Below are 21,966 nucleotides of genomic sequence, written 5' to 3' on the forward strand. Positions count from 1 at the left end.
TCACGTCATGTAGTTTGCTCCCTCAACTCATGTAGTTTACTCCCTCACGCCATGTAGTTTACTCCCTCACGCCATGTAGTTTGCTCCCTCACGCCATGTAGTTTATTGCTCACTGCATGTCGATTACTGCCTCACACTATATAGTTTACTGCTTCACACTTTGTAGATTAACAATGAATTAACAATCGGGCAGTACATGTTGCAATATCAACACAATGTCATCCCCTATTTCGACCTGAAGGTGATTGTTTTATATCAATTCAGAAGGTGACGATTTATCCAGAGTATTATGTCCAATAAAAATGTTTAACACTGGGTCTCAAGTGTATAAATGATATTTTATTCACAAGATATTACTCATATCCAATCTTCAGATGTCTGACATATGTCCATAAGAGGGGTTGCAGAAATTCATCTTGGTTTCCTCAGTCACGTACACGTAATCTCTTGCTGCTGTCCCCCGCCGTCGCCTAGCAACATTGAAAACATGCATTTGGAACTATGTCATATCGAGACGTTGATGGGACAAGGTAAGTGACATAGCTTTCTAGCGTAACTGTATAAATTGTATGCGTGGGGGTGTACACAGTTACGTATCCTCTGCGTTGAGTGGGCGTCTTGTGTTCTCTTCTCACAGGCACAGGTTTCGGAAAGAACGCTATCACATCCTCTCCAAAGAGATGTAGATCGTAATGTTTAGAATACGTAGAATAAATTATCGTCAAGTACTTTCTACGTGAAGGAGTAGGTCGACATGCATCTTCAGTAGGGACGTATGTCGTCACAGATCCTCAACGTAAGGAAGCAGGTCCTCACGCATCCTCTACTTAGTGGAATAGGACGTCACGCATCCTCTACTTAGTGGAATAGGACGTCACGCATCCTCTACTTAGTGGAATAGGACGTCACGCATCCTCTACTTAGTGGAATAGGTCGTGACACATCCTCTACTTAGTGGAATAGGTCGTGACGCATCCTCGTCGTAGTGGAATAGGTCGTGACGCATCCTCGTCGTAGTGGAATAGGACGTCACGCATCCTCAATATAGAGTAGGTCGTCTAGTATTCTCTACGTGGAGTAGGTCGTCTAGTATTCTCTATGTAGAGGAGTAGGTAGTCTAGTATTCTCTACTTTGATGAGTAGATCTCCAAATATTCACTAAGTAGAGGAGTAGATCGTCTAGTATTCTCTACGTTGAGGAGTAGGTCCTCTAGTATACTCTACGTAAAGGAGTAGGTCGTCTAGCATTCGCTACGTAGAGGAGAAGTCTTCTGGTATTCCTTACGTGGAGGAGTAGGTCGTCTAGTATTTTCAACGTAGAGGAGTAGGTCGTCTAGTATTCGCTACGTGGAGGAGTAGATCTCTAAATATTCACTAAGAAGAGGAGTAGGTCGTCTAGTATTCCATACTTAGAGGAGTAGATCTCCAAATATTCACTAAGTAGAGGAGTAGGTCGTCTTGTATTTTCTACGTAGAGGAGTATGTCGTCTAGTATTTTCTACATAGAGGAGTAGGTCGTCTAGTATTCTCTACGTAGAGGAGTAGATCGTCTAGTATTCTCTACTTAGATGAGTAGGTCGTCTATTATTCCCTACGTGGAGGAGTAGGTCGTCTAGTATTCTCTACTTAGATGAGTGGGTCATCTAATACTCTATACGTGGAGGAGAAATACACTCTGCAATATGTACTTGCTATACTTGAGACAGAGTTACTTTGAATGACTTCTTGTTGTGACTGCGTTATTGTAGATAACTGGACCCCAGGGTGTAATATAATAATACTCCTCGTTACCTGCAGTAGATAACTGGACCCTCGGATAAGGAATCATATTCCCCGTTACCTGAAATAAATAACTGGACCCCCGGGTGAAGAATCATATTCCCCGTTACCTGCAGTAGATAACTGGACCCCAGGGTGAAGAATCATATTCCCCGTTACCTGCAGTAGATAACTGGACCATCGGGTGAAGAATCATATTCCCTGTTACCTGCAGTAGATAACTGGACCCCCGGATGAAGAATCATATTCCCCGTTACCTGCAGTAGATAACTGGACCCCAGGGTGAAGAATCATATTCCCCGTTACCTGCAATAAATAACTGGACCCCCGGGTGAAGAATCATATTCCCTGTTACCTGCAGTTGATAACTGGACCATAGGGTGAAGTGTCATAATACCTCCCTTTACCTGCAGTAGATATAGATATTACTACACGAGTTTCTGTCAGATACCATTGATCTTACAACGAGTTGTTTCAAAACGTATCTAACGAGCGAAAGCGAGTTAAATACGCTTTGTAACAACGAGTTGTAAGATCAATGGTATCTGACAGGCACGAGTACAGTAATCTGTTTCTTACACACCCTAAAATCGCACTTTAGCATCGAACCGATGAATTTTGTCTATTCTCATGATTGCAGTAGCGCATTAATACATAACACCTCTGTCATAAGTGACGTCATCCTTTGTGCTGCTTACTACTTATAAATAATGTGATCCTACACAAAAAGGTTTCCGTCATATATGTGGATTATCAAGGCGATGATGAAAATGCAAACTAGACAAAAACAAAGAACACGCTGTGTGCCAAGTTGAAAGTTTACACCTCAAAGAAATTACCAAATATGTACAACAATGTTTACTTCCGTATGACATCACTACCGGTGACCGACTTTTACAAAATGGCGTGTTCACTGACAACAGTACGCGGGATTTCCAGAGGAGGTTTTCGTTGATTGAGGGATCGTATACACATAAATGTGTCACGTAAGTAATCAGAAACATTCTGACAATCTGCGTACTGTTATTTGTTTACCATGTTTTCCAATGTAACAAAGAGAATTAGTCAGAAATGCAGACAACTACCGTCATCGTTGGGCGTGATTTAGCGTCAGTCATGGCGTCACACAGGACGGAAACTTTTACGGCTTCTGTTGAATTTACCACATCATTGTAATGTATATATGTGTAATTCCCTAATTATAATTAGTGCAACGATACTCTTCCCCTGAATATTCTCAAACGCGTGATGGAGCCAATGTATGCAACAATAAGTCGAAAGTACCTCTAAAAATGCTACACAGTGTAAAATCTGAATTTTGCTTTGTTTACATTTCAGCAAGTACAGTTTTCCGAGCACAGTTTTCGTTTCCATACCTAATCTATTTCGCATGATTTCATTTAGATAAGTTGCATTCGTGACAAAGACCATCTATCCATTGTTTCGGAAATGTATGAGGAATTTCATTGATGCATGTATAGCAGCTGAGTTTGAAATATACCTGATCGAATAGGCGTCTCATAACCGGCATTTTGTAAACACAATCACATATGGTACACTTCGGCGTTCGTGTATGCGTATTTTCCAAAACATTCTAAACGATTCTAGGCTTATCAGCGACGTTTCAGAATTATCATTAGTGATGTGATACCCGTGATCACTAATATGCTATTTATTTACTTTAATTATTCGAGTAAATATCCGATATTTAGATTTCTAAACACACAGTAAATGTTTATATAACGCCGTGAATTGTGATTTGGCGAGATTTACAATATACCTAACTTTCAGTCACTTTCAGTAATTTTGAATTGCCTAAAATGACAGTAAATGATAAACAGGAGGGGGAATTCAAAACTGTGAAGATTCTTCGTGATGTATTTTGAATTTTATTCGATTTCGCAGTGAGGGTTGATGAGAAGGGACATATGTGTCGCTGTGGCAGCCAGGGGGGTATAATTACACTGTGAAAAAAACCGATAATGTTGACATAACAACAGATAATGTAACTGATAATAACAAACAAACTCGCAGACGAAGACGAGTTTGTTTATTTTTATTATTAATTACACGGTCTTGCTGTTCAATACAGACGTAGGTGAGCATTCGACTGAAGCACGAGCTACTTATGAATGACTTACACTCAGGAAAGTAGTCCGTCATCATCTGACCCCAGGTCATCACCATGGAGTAGCCAATCACGGGCCTGGAATTCGATCTCACACATATGTTTGATACCAGTTATCTCAAATGGGTTTCTCACCCACAGGTGTGTAAGAAAACTGGACCACAGGGTGAAGAATCATATTCCCCGTTACCTACAGTAGATAACTGGACCCTAGGGTAAAGAATCATATTCCCCGTTACCTGCAGTAGATAACTGGACCCCAGGGTGAAGAATCATATTCCCCGTTACCTACAGTAGATAACTGGACCCTAGGGTAAAGAATCATATTCCCCGTTACCTGCAGTAGATAACTGGACCACAGGGTGAAGTGTTATAATAATCCCCCTTACCTGCAGTCAATATCTGAACCCAAGGGTAAAGAATCATATCCCCCCTTAAATGCAGTAGATAACTGGACCCCCGGGTAAAGAATCATATCCCCCCTTACCTGCAGTGGATAACTGGACCATCGGGTGAAGAATCATATTCCCCCTTACCTGCAGTAGATAACTGGACCCCGGGTAAAGAATCATATTCCCCGTTACCTGCAGTAGATAACCGGACCCCCCGGGTGAAGAATCATATTCCCCCTTACCTGCAGTAGATAACTGGACCATAGGGTGAAGTGTCATAATACCTCCCGTTACCTGCAGTAGATAACTGGACCCCAGGGTGAAGTGTCAAAATACGTCCCGTTACCTGCAGTAGATAACTGGACCACAGGGTGAAGAATCATATTCCCCTTTACCTGCAGTAGATAACTGGACCACAGGGTGAAGAATCATATTCCCCGTTACCTGCAGTAGATAACTGGACCCCAGGCTGAAGTGTCATAATACCTCCCCTTACCTGCAGTAGATAACTGGACCCCAGGGTGAAGAATCATATTTCCCCCTTACCTGCAGTAGATAACTGGACCCCCGGGTGAAGAATCATATTCCCCGTTACCTGCAGTAGATAACTGGACCCTGGGTAAAGAATCATATTCCCCGTTACCTGCAGTAGATAACTGGACCCCAGGGTGAAGAATCATATCCCCCCTTACCTGCAGTAGATAACTGGACCCTAGGGTGAAGAATCATATTCCTCCTTACCTGCAGTAAATAACTGAACCCAAGGGTAAAGAATCATATTCCCCGTTACCTACAGTAGATAACTGGACCACAGGGTGAAGTGTTATAATACTCCCCACCTACCTGCAGTAAATATCTGAACCCAAGGGTAAAGAATCATATCCCCCCTTAAATGCAGTAGATAACTGGACCCCGGGTAAAGAATCATATTCCCCCTTACTTGCAGTGGATAACTGGACCACCGGGTGAAGAATCATATTCCCCGTTACCTGCAGTAGATAACTGGACCCTGGGTAAAGAATCATATTCCCCGTTACCTGCAGTAGATAACTGGACCCCGGGTGAAGAATCATATTCCCCGTTACCTGCAGTAGATAACTGGACCCCGGGTGAAGAATCATATTCCCCGTTACCTGCAGTAGATAACTGGACCACAGGGTGAAGAATCATATTCCCCGTTACCTGCAGTAGATAACTGGACCATCGGGTGAAGAATCATATTCCCCGTTACCTGCAGTAGATAACTGGACCACAGGGTGAAGAATCATATTCCCCGTTACCTGCAGTAGATAACTGGACCCTGGGTAAAGAATCATATTCCCCGTTACCTGCAGTAGATAACTGGACCCCGGGTGAAGAATCATATTCCCCGTTACCTGCAGTAGATAACTGGACCACAGGGTGAAGAATCATATTCCCCGTTACCTGCAGTAGATAACTGGACCCTGGGTAAAGAATCATATTCCCCGTTACCTGCAGTAGATAACTGGACCCCGGGTGAAGAATCATATTCCCCGTTACCTGCAGTAGATAACTGGACCCCGGGTGAAGAATCATATTCCCCGTTACCTGCAGTAGATAACTGGACCACAGGGTGAAGAATCATATTCCCCGTTACCTGCAGTAGATAACTGGACCCCAGGGTGAAGTGTTATAATAATCCCCCTTACCTGCAGTAGATAACTTGACCCCAGGGTGAAGAATCATATCCCCCCATACCTGCAGTAGATAACTGGACCCCCGGATGAAGAATCATATTCCCCGTTACCTGCAGTAAATAACTGGACCCCCGGGTGAAGAATCATATTCCCCGTTACCTGCAGTAGATGATGGTGATGACGACGGCAGCGACTCCGACAACTCCCACTGATACAGACACTGATATGATTACTGTCTTCTGAAATGAAATAAATAATTTGTGCAGTATAGGCAGGAGAACTCTTGTCTGGTGCCAGGGTCCCGGTGTCATCAGTGGCCAGTATGATCTAAAACATACTACTTACATCTTAGAAATATAAATTGTCAATGCAAGAGAACAATAAGTCTAGGTCATCTGCGGAACTGAATACACAAGAACAGGCTTATAGAAAACACACCATCCCCCTTTATGGTAGGCATCAGTGACAAAAGTGATGTAGGGGCGGTCGGGTAGTTAAGTGGTTAAAGCGTTCGCTCGTCACGCCAAAAACCAGGGTTCGAATCCCAACATGGGTACAATGTGTGAAGCCCATTTCTTGTGATATTGCTGGAATATTGCTAAAAGCGGCGTAAAACCATACTCACTCACTTACTCACTTAAGTTATGTACGATGCAATAACCTCTTTTGACTTGTACATGTTCACGTGTTTTCTCAGGTGAACAATTAACCTGCCCTTGCATGTGTTTGTGACTGTTGCCCCCGATGTGACAGGATTCGCTCACTATTTCGCGAACACCTAATACCAACACTATTTGATAGTGATTCAAAAACACATGCTCATGATATAGTCGGAATTGTACAAAGGCAGAGATTATTGGTATGGGAGAGGTTTGTGTCGTAAGTATTCACTTCATGACATATAGGTAGTGCCACCAGGACTGACAGCCGGTAATAGTCGCCTTTGACGGCAAGCATGGGTTGCTGAAGACCAATTCTAACCTGGATCTTCACGGGTCTTACGTTATGATATGCAGATCTTACCCGTGAAGACCCGCGTTTGAATTCGTCATCAGCAACATTTTTGTGTGTGTAAAAGGAGACTAGCGGGATCGGGGGATCAGTCTCGGTGACATGGTTGATGTATGTCATCGTATTCGAATAACGTAGATCGATGCTCATAATGTCAATCACTGGATTTTTTAGCCAAGGTTCGATTATTTACAGACTACCGTCATACAGCTGGAATACTGCTTAGTGCAGCGGTAAACAACAAACAAACAAACAAACTGAATGTTGTTTTGTTTTCAGAATGCTGCGAATGTAAACGAATACTGCTTAGTGTAGCGTTAAACAACAAACAAACAAACTGAATGTTGTGTTGTTTTCAGAATGCTGCGAATGTAAACGAATAATTAACCCATTACCTGTGACAATTGGGCCAGTAATAAAATCGTGGCATAAAAGACCAGGTACCCGGGTAAGTTCCGATTAAAGGGGATGATAATTCACACAACGTCCTGAAACACATTATTCCAGAGCAGCTGTCTGGGAAAGTTGAACAGTGGACGGCAATAATTATATATATTCTGAAACTTCTATCACACAGACCTTTGATGTATTTTCATTGCTTCCTGTATTTTCTGACACAAGTTGTTTGGAAAACAGTTTCTGAAAGTCTGCGGCTGTGACGGAAGTAATTGCTTTCTGTATGTCACTGGTGGATGTCTGTTTATCGCCACATTGAACACTGAACGAAACGGCATCCTTAAACCTGTTTACAAAAGAAAATGTTTGTTTACGTTTGCATATTTACCATATTATTTTGCATACAAGTAGTGTGTTCATTCAGTAAGACTACTACTCAAACATTGATAATGAACCAGAAAATGGATATAATTATGATCAATGTTTGTTTGTTTGTTTAACGCCGCACTCAGCAATATTCCAGCTATATGACGGCGGTCTGTTAATAATCGAGTCTGGTCCAGACAATCCAGTGATTGATATCATGAGCATCGATTCACGCAATTGGGAAACGATGACATGCATCAACCAGGTCAGCGAGCCTGACCACCCGATCCCGTAAGTCGCCTCTTACGACAAGCACAGTCGCCTTTTACGGCAAGCATGGGTTGCTGAAGACCTATTCTCCCCCGGATCTTCACGGGTCTATGATCAATGTAAAACCGTCTGAAAGTATTTATCATGTGATATTTAGTTGTTACATGATACATTGTATTGGTATTTGCAATGGGACGTTGAGTTATTTTATAACGCTAAATCATATAGATGTGTTATCAGTTAATTGTATACATCATAAAGCAGAAACACACACAAAAATAGTTTTGGTAACAACGGTAACCCGAGCGTTCCTTTCTATCATTAAAGACTCTGAAATCTTCATCAAGTCTGTAAAAAGTCAAGAAAACATTCAAAATTCATATTAAAAGTATATTTGTAATAATATATAATTGCCCGTGTACCAGGTCACATCTGTTTATGACTTGCCCGCTGTAACATGAGACTATGTTTGGTCTGTCGCTACATATTAGTTTATTCGGATCAACTCTATTGGAACATTACGTTACGTGTGAGACTGAGGTGTGAGACGGATGTGGTCGTCGTGGCACATGTGGTCGTTGAAGAAGTTGGTTAAACTCGCAACAATATCTTGGCCATCTGCCGCTGACAACGCCGTCTTGAAGTGAAGGGTATAAACACCTAGGTATAAATACAGAACGGGGTGTATATATCTGAATACAACAGTTATAGCCAGGGACGTGTAATGGTGAATGATTAACACGATGACACACGCTTGGGGTACGATGAAGAGGCAAAAAAGAGCATTGAAACGTCGTTAAAAACAATGAAGAATGTGTTATCTATGACAGCGTCTTATCTTCAGTTTCTTCCAAATTCAAAATGCTAACCGAAAACCTGATCCTGCTTGATGTTCCTGAAAACCCCATCATGACTGGGTGCCCTACGTGGCCCAAGACGGCCGTAAGAATTCACATGTTGCCTTCTTCAGCATGGGGAATTACGAAAACTACCACTGATGACCTGTTCTGGACCACGTTCGACAAAGGGACTAAGAGCAAAGACCATCATAACTCCCATGCTCTTACTTATAGATTTAAGACAGTCATAGCGCTATTTTCGATTTGTGTAACTGGCCGCTGACTCTTGTTATCCTAGATGTTACATATGCAGTTTGTTTGTTTGTTTATTTGTTATTTACGCCGCACTTAACAATATTCCAGTTATATGACAGCGGTCAAATAATCGAGTCTGGACCAGACAATACAGTCATTGCATCGATCCACGTAATTGGGATTCGATGACATGCATCAACCAAGTCAGCGAGTCTGTCCATCCGATCACGTAAGTCGTCTCATACGACAAAAGCATTATCACCTTTTACGGCAAGCATGGGTTGCTGAAGACCTATTCTACCCCGGATCTTCACGGGTCTACATACAGGTTACTGTTGGCAGACCCCGACACACATTTCATTATGAACCTACTCATTTTGGGGGCAGATGGTCTACAGTGCCACAGTCAAATGAGATATATAGCCGTGCAATACACATTGTCGTATTTATGTAAGTGTATATTTATTACATACCTGACGGGTTTGTTGTAAGCACGTTAGGTGGACTTGTGTTTGTCTCGCCCATGCGTTTATTTGTTTGTCTGACTGTTTGTTTGGGTTGGATATTTGTTGGACTTGTGTTTCTGATTTTCATCGTTGAATGACTGAGTGGCACTGATGTTGTCGTTGTTGATCTCGTTGTTGTTGACGTTGCCGTCGTAGCGTGTGGAGTAGTAGTTAAAGATATTGACCGTGTAGTCTGGATGGTTGGTCTGCGTTTAGAAGACGTGGTGCTGGACGCGGTGCTGTGCTTTTCAGAAAAGGGAATACTAGGTCCTGTTGATGAAAACGTAGTTTTCGTATACCTCAGTGTAGACGATGTCGACCTTGTTGATGTCCCTTTGGACGATGAAACTGTAGTTGATGAAGACGCATGTGCAGCTTCAGACATATTGACGTCACAGTGGGCGCCAGACCAAGGATGGACACAGACACAGATCACGGCTGTGTCAGCTACGGCACATGTCCCATTGTTGGAGCACGGAGAAGACCAGCATGGGTCTATCGTGCTGGAACATTGTGGGCCAGTCAATCCAGAAGCACAGACACACGTGACTTGACCATCCGCGAACAAACAGGTTGACCCCTGACCACACTGACTGTTTGCACAAGGGTCCACAGCCACATCGCATCGCTGACCGGTCCACCCGTAGGCACAGGAGCAGCTGTACCCATATATGTGGTCAGTGCAACTACCCCCATTTAAACATGGTTTCCAGCTGCAATTATTAACGAAATCTCCACAAACACTTCCTGTCCAATTTCCAGGACAAGCACATCGGAATCCACCATCGTAATTGACACATGTGCCGTTGTTGAGACACTGGGGCGAGACGCACTCATCGACGTCCGTGCCGCAGTGGTGACCCTTCCAGTAGGAGTTGCAAGTACAATTGTACCCTCCAGGAATGTCGACACACGTGGCATTGTTCTGACAAGGTCCGGCAGCACATTCATCAATTTGTGCCTGGCACTGTTGTCCGGTATACCCACCCGGGCACTGACATCGGTAGCCCTGGTCAGTGTTGGAGCAGGTTCCACCATTGATGCATGGACTCGGTGGTGCACAGGCATCCTGCCTGTACTGGCAGGTCGTCCCCTTCCATCCCGGCATACAGCTGCAGTTATACCCACCGTCATAGTTGGAACACGAACTACCATGAGCGCACATTCCAAGAAAACATTCATCAATGTCCTGATCACACTTCTGTCCACTCCAGCCATCAATGCACTCGCATTCGAAGCTGCCGTTGTTGTTTGTGCATACTGTAGAATGATCGCATATGTTCGCTTTACACTCATCGACGTCTTGTTCACAGTGTGCCCCGGTCCAGCCAGAAGGGCAGACACACCAGGAATCTGTCTCGTTGCTCTGACAGGTGCCCGCGTTGTTACACGAACCCTCGGTACACGATCCTTTGAAATGTTCGCACGTGTTTCCCGACCAATGCAGGTTACAGATGCAGTGAAAGCTGCCTAGCGTGTTGACACAGAAGCCTTGGTTCAGACATGGGTTGGATCCGCATTCCTGTACATCTGTTGAACAGTTCGATCCCGTCCACCCTCCAGAACAGTTGCAGATGTATCCTCCAACGGTGTTCACACATGTCGCGCCATTCTCACAAGCACCTGCCTCACATTCATCGGTGTCTTGCTCACAGTGATCTCCATGCCATGACGGCCCACAGTCGCACTGATAGGTGTGTGTACCGTCAAAACATGTGCCGTTGTTGAGACATGGGTTGCTGCGACAAAAACCAATGAAGGTTTCACACTTAAGTCCCGACCAGCCAGGAGCGCATTGGCAGGTTGAATTAGTTTCATCAGCTCTTAAACAAGTACCACCGTTCTGACATGGGTAGAGAATGCACGGATCATTGGACTCCGTACAGAGAGCCCCACGCCATTCATGGCCACACTCACATTTAAACGTCGTGTCATTGTGGACACAGCTGCCACCGTTCTGACACGGGTTGGAGGAACATCTGTCAAGTACTGTTTGACACGTGGTCCCTGTCCAACCATCCGGGCATGCGCAGACGTACATATCTATCTGGTTTATACAAGTAGCCCCATTCATACACTGCCTTGGGGGACACACGGGGTTTAGGTCCGTACATCGTTCACCCACCCACTTTGCTGGGCAGGTACAGTTGAATCCACCCTTTTCGTTGTTGCACGTTCCACCATTGGCACAAGGCTGTAGTTTACACTCGTTAACATCTTCTGTACAGTTGTCGCCCGTCCAGCTGGCCGGACACCCACACACAACTTTCCCCGATGTCACCTCACATCTACCCCCATTGTAACACGGGTTGGGTTCGCACCCAGGGCTATACGTCTCACAGGTGGGTCCAGACCACCCTTTAGAACACCGACAGGATAAGGTGGGTGAGCTACTGACACAGGTGCCATTGTTTCTGCATGGGTTACTTGTACACAACGATTGGAATGTGTCACATGACGATCCTGTCCAGCCATCGTTGCAGGTACAGGTGTAACTTCCGGCGGTGTTTGCGCATGTGCTGTTACCCGGACATACTTGATTCAGTTGTGTGGGGGAGCACTCGTCTATGTCCTCTTCACACTTGTCTCCATGCCAACCTACAACAGACACAATCCACAGTGAGGGAGTCAGATCTCGAGCTTAATGACTGTCGGGGACACCATGGATGGGCTTCACGCATTCCTAAGCAATGCGGATCAAATAACCATCAAGTAGATCAATGCGTAGATGGGAAAGACTGCATACATGCTGGGTAGGGGGTGTATAAATATAAACATAGCGTCAACGACGTAATTATGTAGTTACAATAATGCTTTTTCGGCTCATGTCGATCTATATATTGTTGGAAACACCAGTCATACGTATTTTGTTCGCAAAAATATTATTTCCTCTCTTCCCACCTCAAACATGTATTACACAGACTTTTTTCCTAAAGTTCTGTCGGAGTGTACAGTATGTGAACAATTGCATGTACATGAACTCTACCACGACAGCTTATGTGTTACAGAGACCTTGGTTGCAGCGGATGGTCCCAGTCGTGTGGTCGCAGTAGGAATTGATGTAGGTGGTGGTGCAGTTGATGGAGCAGTCGTTGCCGTAGTAGTTGGGGGTGCAGCCAACGCTGACGTCTAACACTAACCTGGAGAAATATATTTAGCTTCGTTATTATTCGAGTGCATTACACAAGAGTTCGGATTAACGAGGTTATGTACCAACGAAATACAGACTTTCGACATGTTGAACCTCTTTGTGGCTAAGATTGAGTTGCGTTTTACACCGCTTTGAACTCTATATCACGTAGCACCAACTTATTAAGGTTGGTTTGTTGGTTTGTTGTTTAACGCCGCTCTCAGCAATATTCCAGCTATATGACAGCGGTCTGTAAATAATCGAGTCTGGACCAGACAATCCAGTGCTTAATATCACGAGCATCGATCCACTCAATTGGTATACGGTGACATGCATCAACCAAGTCAGCGAGACTGACCACCCGATCCCCTAAGTCGCCTCTTACGACAAACACAGTCGCCTTTTACGGCAAGCATCGGTTGCTGAAGAGCTATTCTAGCCCGGCTCTTCACGGGTCGGATTCAGAGAGACTCGAGTGTAGGTCGGGTATCCGTTTAAACTGAATATTCGCTTATTGCTGTCAATATTGATTTAAGAGATGTCTATTTGGGTTCATTACCGCCGTCAGTGAACCTACACAGTTCTCATCCTCGTGCCACTCAGCGTCAGCGGTACCCCAGCAGTTGTGTTTGTTGTCAAGGGAGTCGTGAGGGTGGTGTTAAAGACATCGATGAGGGCATCGTTAGAGTCACCAGCGTTTTTGTCCTTCACGTTTATCATGAAAGGCGTTCCACCTCGCTGTAGAAAACAAGGAATTACAGATCTGAATTAAAAACGGCGTCTTTTTATAATTTCTTTCGTTATTTATGTCATCTGGGAACTCGGAATGTCAAGGTACAAAGAGTTGAAGTTCATTCTTTGTGAACTCACTCACTAGCCCAGGTACTCTCTTACAAGCACATGCGCGTACTCACAAGCACAGGCGCGTACTCACAAGCACATGCGCGTGCTCACAAGCACAAGGCACTCACGACCACAGACACTCACTCACAAGTACAAGGCACTCACCAGCTAGCCCAGGTTATGCTTGTCGTAAGAGGCGACTAACGGGATCGGGTGGTCAGGGTCGCTGACTTGGTTGATGCATGTCATCGTATCCCAATTACGTTGATCAATGCTCATGATGTCAATCACTGGATTGTCTGGTCCAGACTTGATTATTAACAGACCGCCGTCATATAGCTGGCATATTGCTGAGTGCATCGTTAAACAACAAACAATCAAAGAAACTCGCCCAACGGAAGCAATTTTCAAACACAAGGCACTCACTCACAGGCACAAGGCACTCACAAGCACAAGGCACTCACAAGCACAAGGCATTTACAAGCACAGGCACAGACACTCACTCACTCGCTCACTCACTTACAAGCACTGACACACTCCCAAGAACATGCGCCCACTCATTAACTGAGAACCTTGCTCACTGACTTACTGGGTTCCAGTGGGGTAGGTGCAGAACAACGGGGTTGAGCGTCCTGTTCCCGATGTGGTTGTCGAAGGTGATGTTGTTGGCGTTGTATGTGACGTCAGTGACTAAGTACGCACCGTTGCAGGCATGACTGGCCATACTGCAGACACAGAAGTAGGGTAGAAGGCAGGTACTATACAACATTAGGTAGGCCACCCGAACAGATCTACCCCTGGAGGCAGGAGCGAGGGGGTGGGGATAGGGGGAAGCCGTCATGTTGAAGATGCGGGTTCGATTATCCTCATGGCTATATTATGTGAACATTGTAATATTTACCTAAAATATATTTGCGGAATATTGCAAGCTGGGCATGCCCTTGACTATAGCACCCTGACATCTCAATATCCACTCATAGCAGACCACCTACCCAAGGAACCACCCTACCGCTACAGATAGAAGAGTGTGAAGCTAATACAATCCACCTACCCACGGGGCTTCAGATGGAACTGTGTGAAGCGAATACAATTAACCCATCAACTCACGAGATCAGCCTACAGCCGCAGATGGAACAGTGTGAAGCGAATACAACCCAGGGGACACCCTACCACCGCAGATGGAACAGTGTGAAGCGAATACAACCCAGGGGACACCCTACCGCCGCAGATGGAACAGTGTCAAGGGAATACAACCCAGGGGACACCCTACCGCCGCAGATGGAACAATGTGAAGCGAATACAACCCAGGGGACACCCTACCGCCGCAGATGGAACAGTGTGAAGCGAATACAACCCAGGGGACACCCTACCGCCGCAGATGGAACAGTGTGAAGCGAATTCAACCCAGGGGACACCCTACCGCCGCAGATAGAACGGTGTGAAGCGAATACAACCCAGGGGAAACCCTGCCACCGCAGATGTAACAATGTGAAGCAAATACAACCCAGGGGACACCCTACCGCCGCAGATGGAACAGTGTCAAGGGAATACAACCCAGGGGACACCCTACCGCCGCAGATGGAACAATGTGAAGCGAATACAACCCAGGGGACACGCTACAGCCGCAGATGGAACAGTGTGAAGCGAATACAACCCAGGGGACACCCTACCGCCGCAGATGGAACAGTGTGAAGCAAATACAACCCAGGGGACACCCTACCGCCGCAGATGGAACAGTGTGAAGCGAATACAACCCAGGGGACACCCTACCACCGCAGATGGAACAGTGTCAAGGGAATACAACCCAGGGGACACCCTACCGCCGCAGATGGAACAGTGTCAAGGGAATACAACCCAGGGGACACCCTACCGCCGCAGATGGAACAGTGTCAAGGGAATGCAACCCAAGGGACGCCCTACCACCGCAGATGGAACAGTGTGAAGCAAATACAACCCAGGGGACACCCTACCGCCGCAGATGGAACAGTGTGAAGCGAATACAACCCAGGGGACACCCTACCGCCGCAGATGGAACAGTGTCAAGGGAATACAACATAGGGGACACCCTACCGCCGCAGATGGAACAGTGTCAAGGGAATACAACATAGGGGACACCCTACAGCCGCAGATGGAACAGTGTGAAGCGAATACAACCCAGGGGACACGCTACCACCGCAGATGTAACAATGTGAAGCGAAAACAACCCAGGGGACACCCTACCGCCGCAGATGGAACAGTGTGAAGCAAATACAACCAAGGGGACACCCTACCGCCGCAGATGGAACAGTGTGAAGCAAATACAACCCAGGGGACATCCTACCACCACAGATGGAACAGTGTGAAGCGAATACAACCCAGGGGACACCCTACCGCCGCAGATGGAACAGTGTGAAGCAAATACAACCCAGGGGACACCCTACCGCCGCAGATGTAACAATGTGAAGCGAAAACAACCCAGGGGACACCCTACCGCCGCAGATGGAACAGTGTGAAGCAAATACAACCCAGGGGACACCCTACCGCCGCAGATGGAACAGTGTGAAGCAAATACAACCCAGGGGACACCCTACCGCCGCAGATGGAACAGTGTGAAGCGAATACAACCCAGGGGACACCCTACCGCCGCAGATGGAACAGTGTCAAGGGAATACAACATAGGGGACACCCTACCGCCGCAGATGGAACAGTGTCAAGGGAATACAACCCAGGGGACACCCTACAGTCGCAGATGGAACAGTGTGAAGCGAATACAACCCAGGGGACACGCTACCACCGCAGATGTAACAATGTGAAGCGAAAACAACCCAGGGGACACCCTACCGCCGCAGATGGAACAGTGTGAAGCAAATACAACCAAGGGGACACCCTACCGCCGCAGATGGAACAGTGTGAAGCAAATACAACCCAGGGGACACCCTACCACCGCAGATGGAACAGTGTCAAGCGAATACAACCCAGGGGACACCCTACCGCCGCAGATGGAACAGTGTCAAGGGAATACAACCCAGGGGACAACCTACCGCCGCAGATGGAACAGTGTCAAGGGAATGCAACCCAAGGGACGCCCTACCACCGCAGATGGAACAGTGTGAAGCAAATACAACCCAGGGGACACCCTACCGCCGCAGATGGAACAGTGTGAAGCGAATACAACCCAGGGGACACCCTACCGCCGCAGATGGAACAGTGTCAAGGGAATACAACATAGGGGACACCCTACCGCCGCAGATGGAACAGTGTCAAGGGAATACAACATAGGGGACACCCTACAGCCGCAGATGGAACAGTGTGAAGCGAATACAACCCAGGGGACACGCTACCACCGCAGATGTAACAATGTGAAGCGAAAACAACCCAGGGGACACCCTACCGCCGCAGATGGAACAGTGTGAAGCAAATACAACCCAGGGGACACCCTACCGCCGCAGATGGAACAGTGTGAAGCAAATACAACCCAGGGGACACCCTACCACCGCAGATGGAACAGTGTGAAGCGAATACAACCCAGGGGACACCCTACCGCCGCAGATGGAACAGTGTGAAGCAAATACAACCCAGGGGACACCCTACCGCCGCAGATGTAACAATGTGAAGCGAAAACAACCCAGGGGACACCCTACCGCCGCAGATGGAACAGTGTGAAGCAAATACAACCCAGGGGACACCCTACCGCCGCAGATGGAACAGTGTGAAGCAAATACAACCCAGGGGACACCCTACCGCCGCAGATGGAACAGTGTCAAGGGAATACAACATAGGGGACACCCTACAGCCGCAGATGGAACAGTGTGAAGCGAATACAACCCAGGGGACACGCTACCACCGCAGATGTAACAATGTGAAGCGAAAACAACCCAGGGGACACCCTACCGCCGCAGATGGAACAGTGTGAAGCAAATACAACCAAGGGGACACCCTACCGCCGCAGATGGAACAGTGTGAAGCAAATACAACCCAGGGGACACCCTACCACCGCAGATGGAACAGTGTGAAGCGAAAACAACCCAGGGGACACCCTACCGCCGCAGATGGAACAGTGTGAAGCGAATACAACCCAGGGGACACGCTACCACCGCAGATGTAACAATGTGAAGCGAAAACAACCCAGGGGACACCCTACCGCCGCAGATGGAACAGTGTGAAGCGAAAACAACCCAGGGGACACGCTACCACCGCAGATGGAACAGTGTGAAGCAAATACAACCCAGGGGACACCCTACCGCCGCAGATGTAACAATGTGAAGCAAATACAACCCAGGGGACACCCTACCGCCGCAGATGGAACAGTGTGAAGCAAATACAACCAAGGGGACACCCTACCGCCGCAGATTGAACAGTGTGAAGCAAATACAACCCAGGGGACACCCTACCACCGCAGATGGAACAGTGTGAAGCGAAAACAACCCAGGGGACACCCTACCACCGCAGATGGAACAGTGTGAAGCAAATACAACCCAGGGGACACCCTACCACCGCAGATGGAACAGTGTGAAGCAAATACAACCCAGGGGACACCCTACCACCGCAGATGGAACAGTGTGAAGCGAAAACAACCCAGGGGACACCCTACCACCGCAGATGGAACAGTGTGAAGCAAATACAACCAAGGGGACACCCTACCGCCGCAGATGGAACAGTGTGAAGCAAATACAACCCAGGGGACACCCTACCGCCGCAGATGGAACAGTGTGAAGCGAAAACAACCCAGGGGACACCCTACCACCGCAGATGGAACAGTCTGAAGCAAATACAACCCAGGGGACACCCTACCACCGCAGATGGAACAGTGTGAAGCGAATACAACCCAGGGGACACCCTACCGCCGCAGATGGAACAGTGTGAAGCAAATACAACCCAGGGGACACCCTACCGCCGCAGATGTAACAATGTGAAGCGAAAACAACCCAGGGGACACCCTACCGCCGCAGATGGAACAGTGTGAAGCAAATACAAACAAGGGGACACCCTACCGCCGCAGATGGAACAGTGTGAAGCGAATTCAACCCAGGGGACACCCTACCGCCGCAGATGGAACAGTGTGAAGCAAATACAACCCAGGGGACACCCTACCGCCGCAGATGGAACAGTGTGAAGCGAAAACAACCCAGGGGACACCCTACCACCGCAGATGGAACAGTCTGAGGCAAATACAACCCAGGGGACACCCTACCACCGCAGATGGAACAGTGTGAAGCGAATACAACCCAGGGGACACCCTACCGCCGCAGATGGAACAGTGTGAAGCAAATACAACCCAGGGGACACCCTACCGCCGCAGATGGAACAGTGTGAAGCGAATTCAACCCAGGGGACACCCTACCGCCGCAGATGGAACAGTGTGAAGCAAATACAACCCAGGGGACACCCTACCGCCGCAGATGGAACAGTGTCAAGGGAATACAACCCAGGGGACACCCTACCACCGCAGATGGAACAGTGTGAAGCGAAAACAACCCAGGGGACACCCTACCACCGCAGATGGAACAGTGTGAAGCAAATACAACCCAGGGGACACCCTACCACCGCAGATGGAACACTGTGAAGCGAATACAACCCAGGGGACACCCTACCGCCGCAGATGGAACAGTGTGAAGCAAATACAACCAAGGGGACACCCTACCGCCGCAGATGGAACAGTGTGAAGCAAATACAACCCAGGGGACACTCTACCGCCGCAGATGGAACAGTGTGAAGCGAAAACAACCCAGGGGACACCCTACCACCGCAGATGGATCAGTCTGAAGCAAATACAACCCAGGGGACACCCTACCACCGCAGATGGAACAGTGTGAAGCGAATACAACCCAGGGGACACCCTACCGCCGCAGATGGAACAGTGTGGAGCAATTCAACCCAGGGGACACCCTACCGCCGCAGATGGAACAATGTGAAGCGAAAACAACCCAGGGGACACCCTACCGCCGCAGATGGAACAGTGTGAAGCAAATACAACCCAGGGGACACCCTACCGCCGCAGATGGAACAGTGTGAAGCGAAGTCAACCCAGGGGACACCCTACCGCCGCAGATGGAACAGTGTGAAGCAAATACAACCCAGGGGACACCCTACCGCCGCAGATGGAACAGTGTCAAGGGAATACAACCCAGGGGACACCCTACCACTGCAGATGGAACAGTGTGAAGCGAATACAACATAGGGGACACCCTACCGCCGCAGATGGAAGGGAATAGGTATACAACCCACCCACCTAGCCACAGGTCCCAAGATGGAACAGTGTGAAGGGTAGAACTCACCTGCCAAGACAGAGGACGAATTGTGTGTCGCACTGGTCTGGACACACGTGGCCGAAGACGGGATGTTGGTTCTCATCGCAGCATCGGTTATCGGTGGTCACTCCTTTGACGTTGATGTAGTTGCGGAAATGCAGATACACGTCCACGCTGCCCAGACCTTCCTGGGGACAAAATGTTCTTGTTTATACGTTTAGCTGAGTCATTGTGTTACCAAAACCATCAGCTTTGTGTCGTTGGGATCGCGCGAAGGTCGTTTAACGCCACAGTAGGCAATTTTCCAGCTTTATGGCGGTGACCTGTAGATAATCGTGTCTGGGTAAGGCAAACCAATGGCTGAAAATGTGAACAACGACCCACTCCACTGAGACATTAACGATAGCATGCCATAAGCCACGTCACAGGGTCTGATGCAAATTGGTCTCATATTATAAGCAAAAGGGTACTGGGACAAACCCGGGTCCTGAAAGAATAACAAGCAACAGAGCATTGGAGTCGTATTGAAACCCGTGTCCACCCTGGGTGATAAGCCCACAGTATTGAAAACCTATTCAAACCCGTCTCAACGCGGGGTGACAAGTAGCAGAGTATTGGAGACCTATTCAAACCCGGGTCCCCACGGGATGACAAGCCTACAGTATTAGAGACCTATTCAAACCTGGGTCCCCACGGGATGACAAGTGGCAAGGTATTGGAGACCTATTCAGACCCGGGTCCCCGTGGGATGACAAGCCTTACAGTATTGGCGACCTATTCAAACCCGGGTCCCCACGGGATGACAAGCCTACAGTATTGGAGACCTATTCAAACCCGGGTCCCCCCAGAATGAAAAGCAAGAGAGTACTGGGATATATTTAAACCCGGGTCAATGATACAATGACATGCACCAACCAAGTCAGCGAGCCAGACCACCCGATCCCGTTAGTAGCCTCTTACGACAAGTATAGTCACCTTTTCACGGCAAGCATGGGTTGCTGGAGACCTATTCTAACCCGGATCTTCACAGGTCCCTCGACGTGCCGAAGTTTGGTGTAACTCGTGGTATAATTCGATGCAACAGTGCATATTAACAAGTTGTTATTCATCCATTTCCTTGGGTTAGCCAACCAGTGGTTGATAACAGGAGAAGCGGTTCCCGTCGACACAGCTGGGACACACATCGGCGTGAAAAGCGGCGTAAAATCACACTCACTCACTGAGACCACGCACCGCACTTAGTCGACTACTACGACAAGCATCGGATACTTGAGACCTGCTCTAGTCCAGCTTTGGAAAATGTGGTCTATTGGCCTTTATAGCTCTCATCGTTTAACAATGTCAATTACTATTTCACACAAAATGTCTCAATTAACAGCCTTACCTGAACGAAAAATAGACTTGATAGAAGCAGTAGACCTACAAGGCCACAAAGTGGTACACCTGCCCGCATTTTGGACGCTGTCAACACAAGCCTGTATGGTCAGGTGAGTAGTGTAGATATGTGGCGGCGGTTACTGTTATTGTGTGATAACAACGATATCAGTGATAACGATGATAAAATGATAGGAATTAGGTCGATATGTGTGTTGCAATCCTTGTACTTACCAGCCCTCTTGACAATATTTCAGTTATGTCTTGACATGGGCTGAAGTGTTTGTTTGTTTGTTTGTTTGTTGTTTAACGCCGCACTCAGCAATATTCCAGCTATATGACGGCGGTCTGTAAATAATCGATTCTGGACCAGACAATCCAGTGATTGATATCATGAGGATCGATCCACGCAATTGGGATCGATGACATGCATCAACCAAGTCAGCGAGCCTGCCCACCCGATCCCGTTAGTCGCCTTTTACGACAAGCATAGTCGCCTTTTACGGCAAGCATGGGTTGCTGAAGACCTATTCTATGCCAGAATGGGCTGAAGTGATGCTGGTCTTTGACGCTTACTACTTTACAAGTCAGTTATCATAATAAGGGTCAATCAGGGATTCGAACCCGTGATTACAGGCCTTGCACAATTCTAACTTTACTATCTCAGCCTGTACTTAAGAGCTCAGTCACACATTCAGGATTTTTACTGCCGTCCTTGATAGGGCAATTCCCGATTAAAGTCTGATCAAGATCCTGTGATTCGTGGCGGGAAATTCACAAACAATCAGATAT

At 47.3% G+C, this 21,966-nt stretch overlaps 2 protein-coding genes across 4 annotated transcripts; both read right to left on the reverse strand.

The window, feature by feature from the left end:
- Window positions 1-319: 319 nt before the first annotated feature.
- LOC124117033 (fibropellin-1-like) lies at window positions 320-13,462 on the reverse strand. Of its 3 annotated transcripts, XM_046478709.2 has the most exons (7): window positions 13,308-13,462; window positions 12,613-12,740; window positions 9,568-12,198; window positions 8,528-8,660; window positions 7,548-7,710; window positions 6,117-6,196; window positions 320-470 (listed from the first exon to the last, which is right to left on the reverse strand). In XM_046478709.2, exons 1-7 carry the CDS (start codon window positions 13,448-13,450, stop codon window positions 371-373), a joined length of 3,378 nt encoding a protein of 1,125 aa, XP_046334665.2. In that variant the 5' UTR covers window positions 13,451-13,462; the 3' UTR covers window positions 320-370. The 3 variants fall into 3 exon arrangements, 2 of the variants coding, with proteins under 2 accessions (XP_046334665.2, XP_046334666.2); XR_006858217.2 differs by lacking the exon at window positions 8,528-8,660 and having other exon boundaries at window positions 416-470; XM_046478710.2 differs by lacking the exons at window positions 320-470; window positions 6,117-6,196 and having other exon boundaries at window positions 8,523-8,660.
- A 688-nt stretch (window positions 13,463-14,150) lies between these two features.
- On the reverse strand, window positions 14,151-21,282 carry LOC125372664. Its single transcript, XM_048383191.1, has 3 exons — window positions 21,185-21,282; window positions 19,828-19,988; window positions 14,151-14,298 (listed from the first exon to the last, which is right to left on the reverse strand). Exons 1-3 carry the CDS (start codon window positions 21,251-21,253, stop codon window positions 14,151-14,153), a joined length of 378 nt encoding a protein of 125 aa, XP_048239148.1. The 5' UTR covers window positions 21,254-21,282.
- Window positions 21,283-21,966: the final 684 nt, after the last annotated feature.

Source organism: Haliotis rufescens, unplaced genomic scaffold (genome assembly GCF_023055435.1).
Source record: "Haliotis rufescens isolate VD_foot unplaced genomic scaffold, xgHalRufe1.0.p SCAF_45, whole genome shotgun sequence".
In the NCBI taxonomy this organism is placed as follows: Eukaryota; Metazoa; Mollusca; class Gastropoda; order Lepetellida; family Haliotidae; genus Haliotis; species Haliotis rufescens.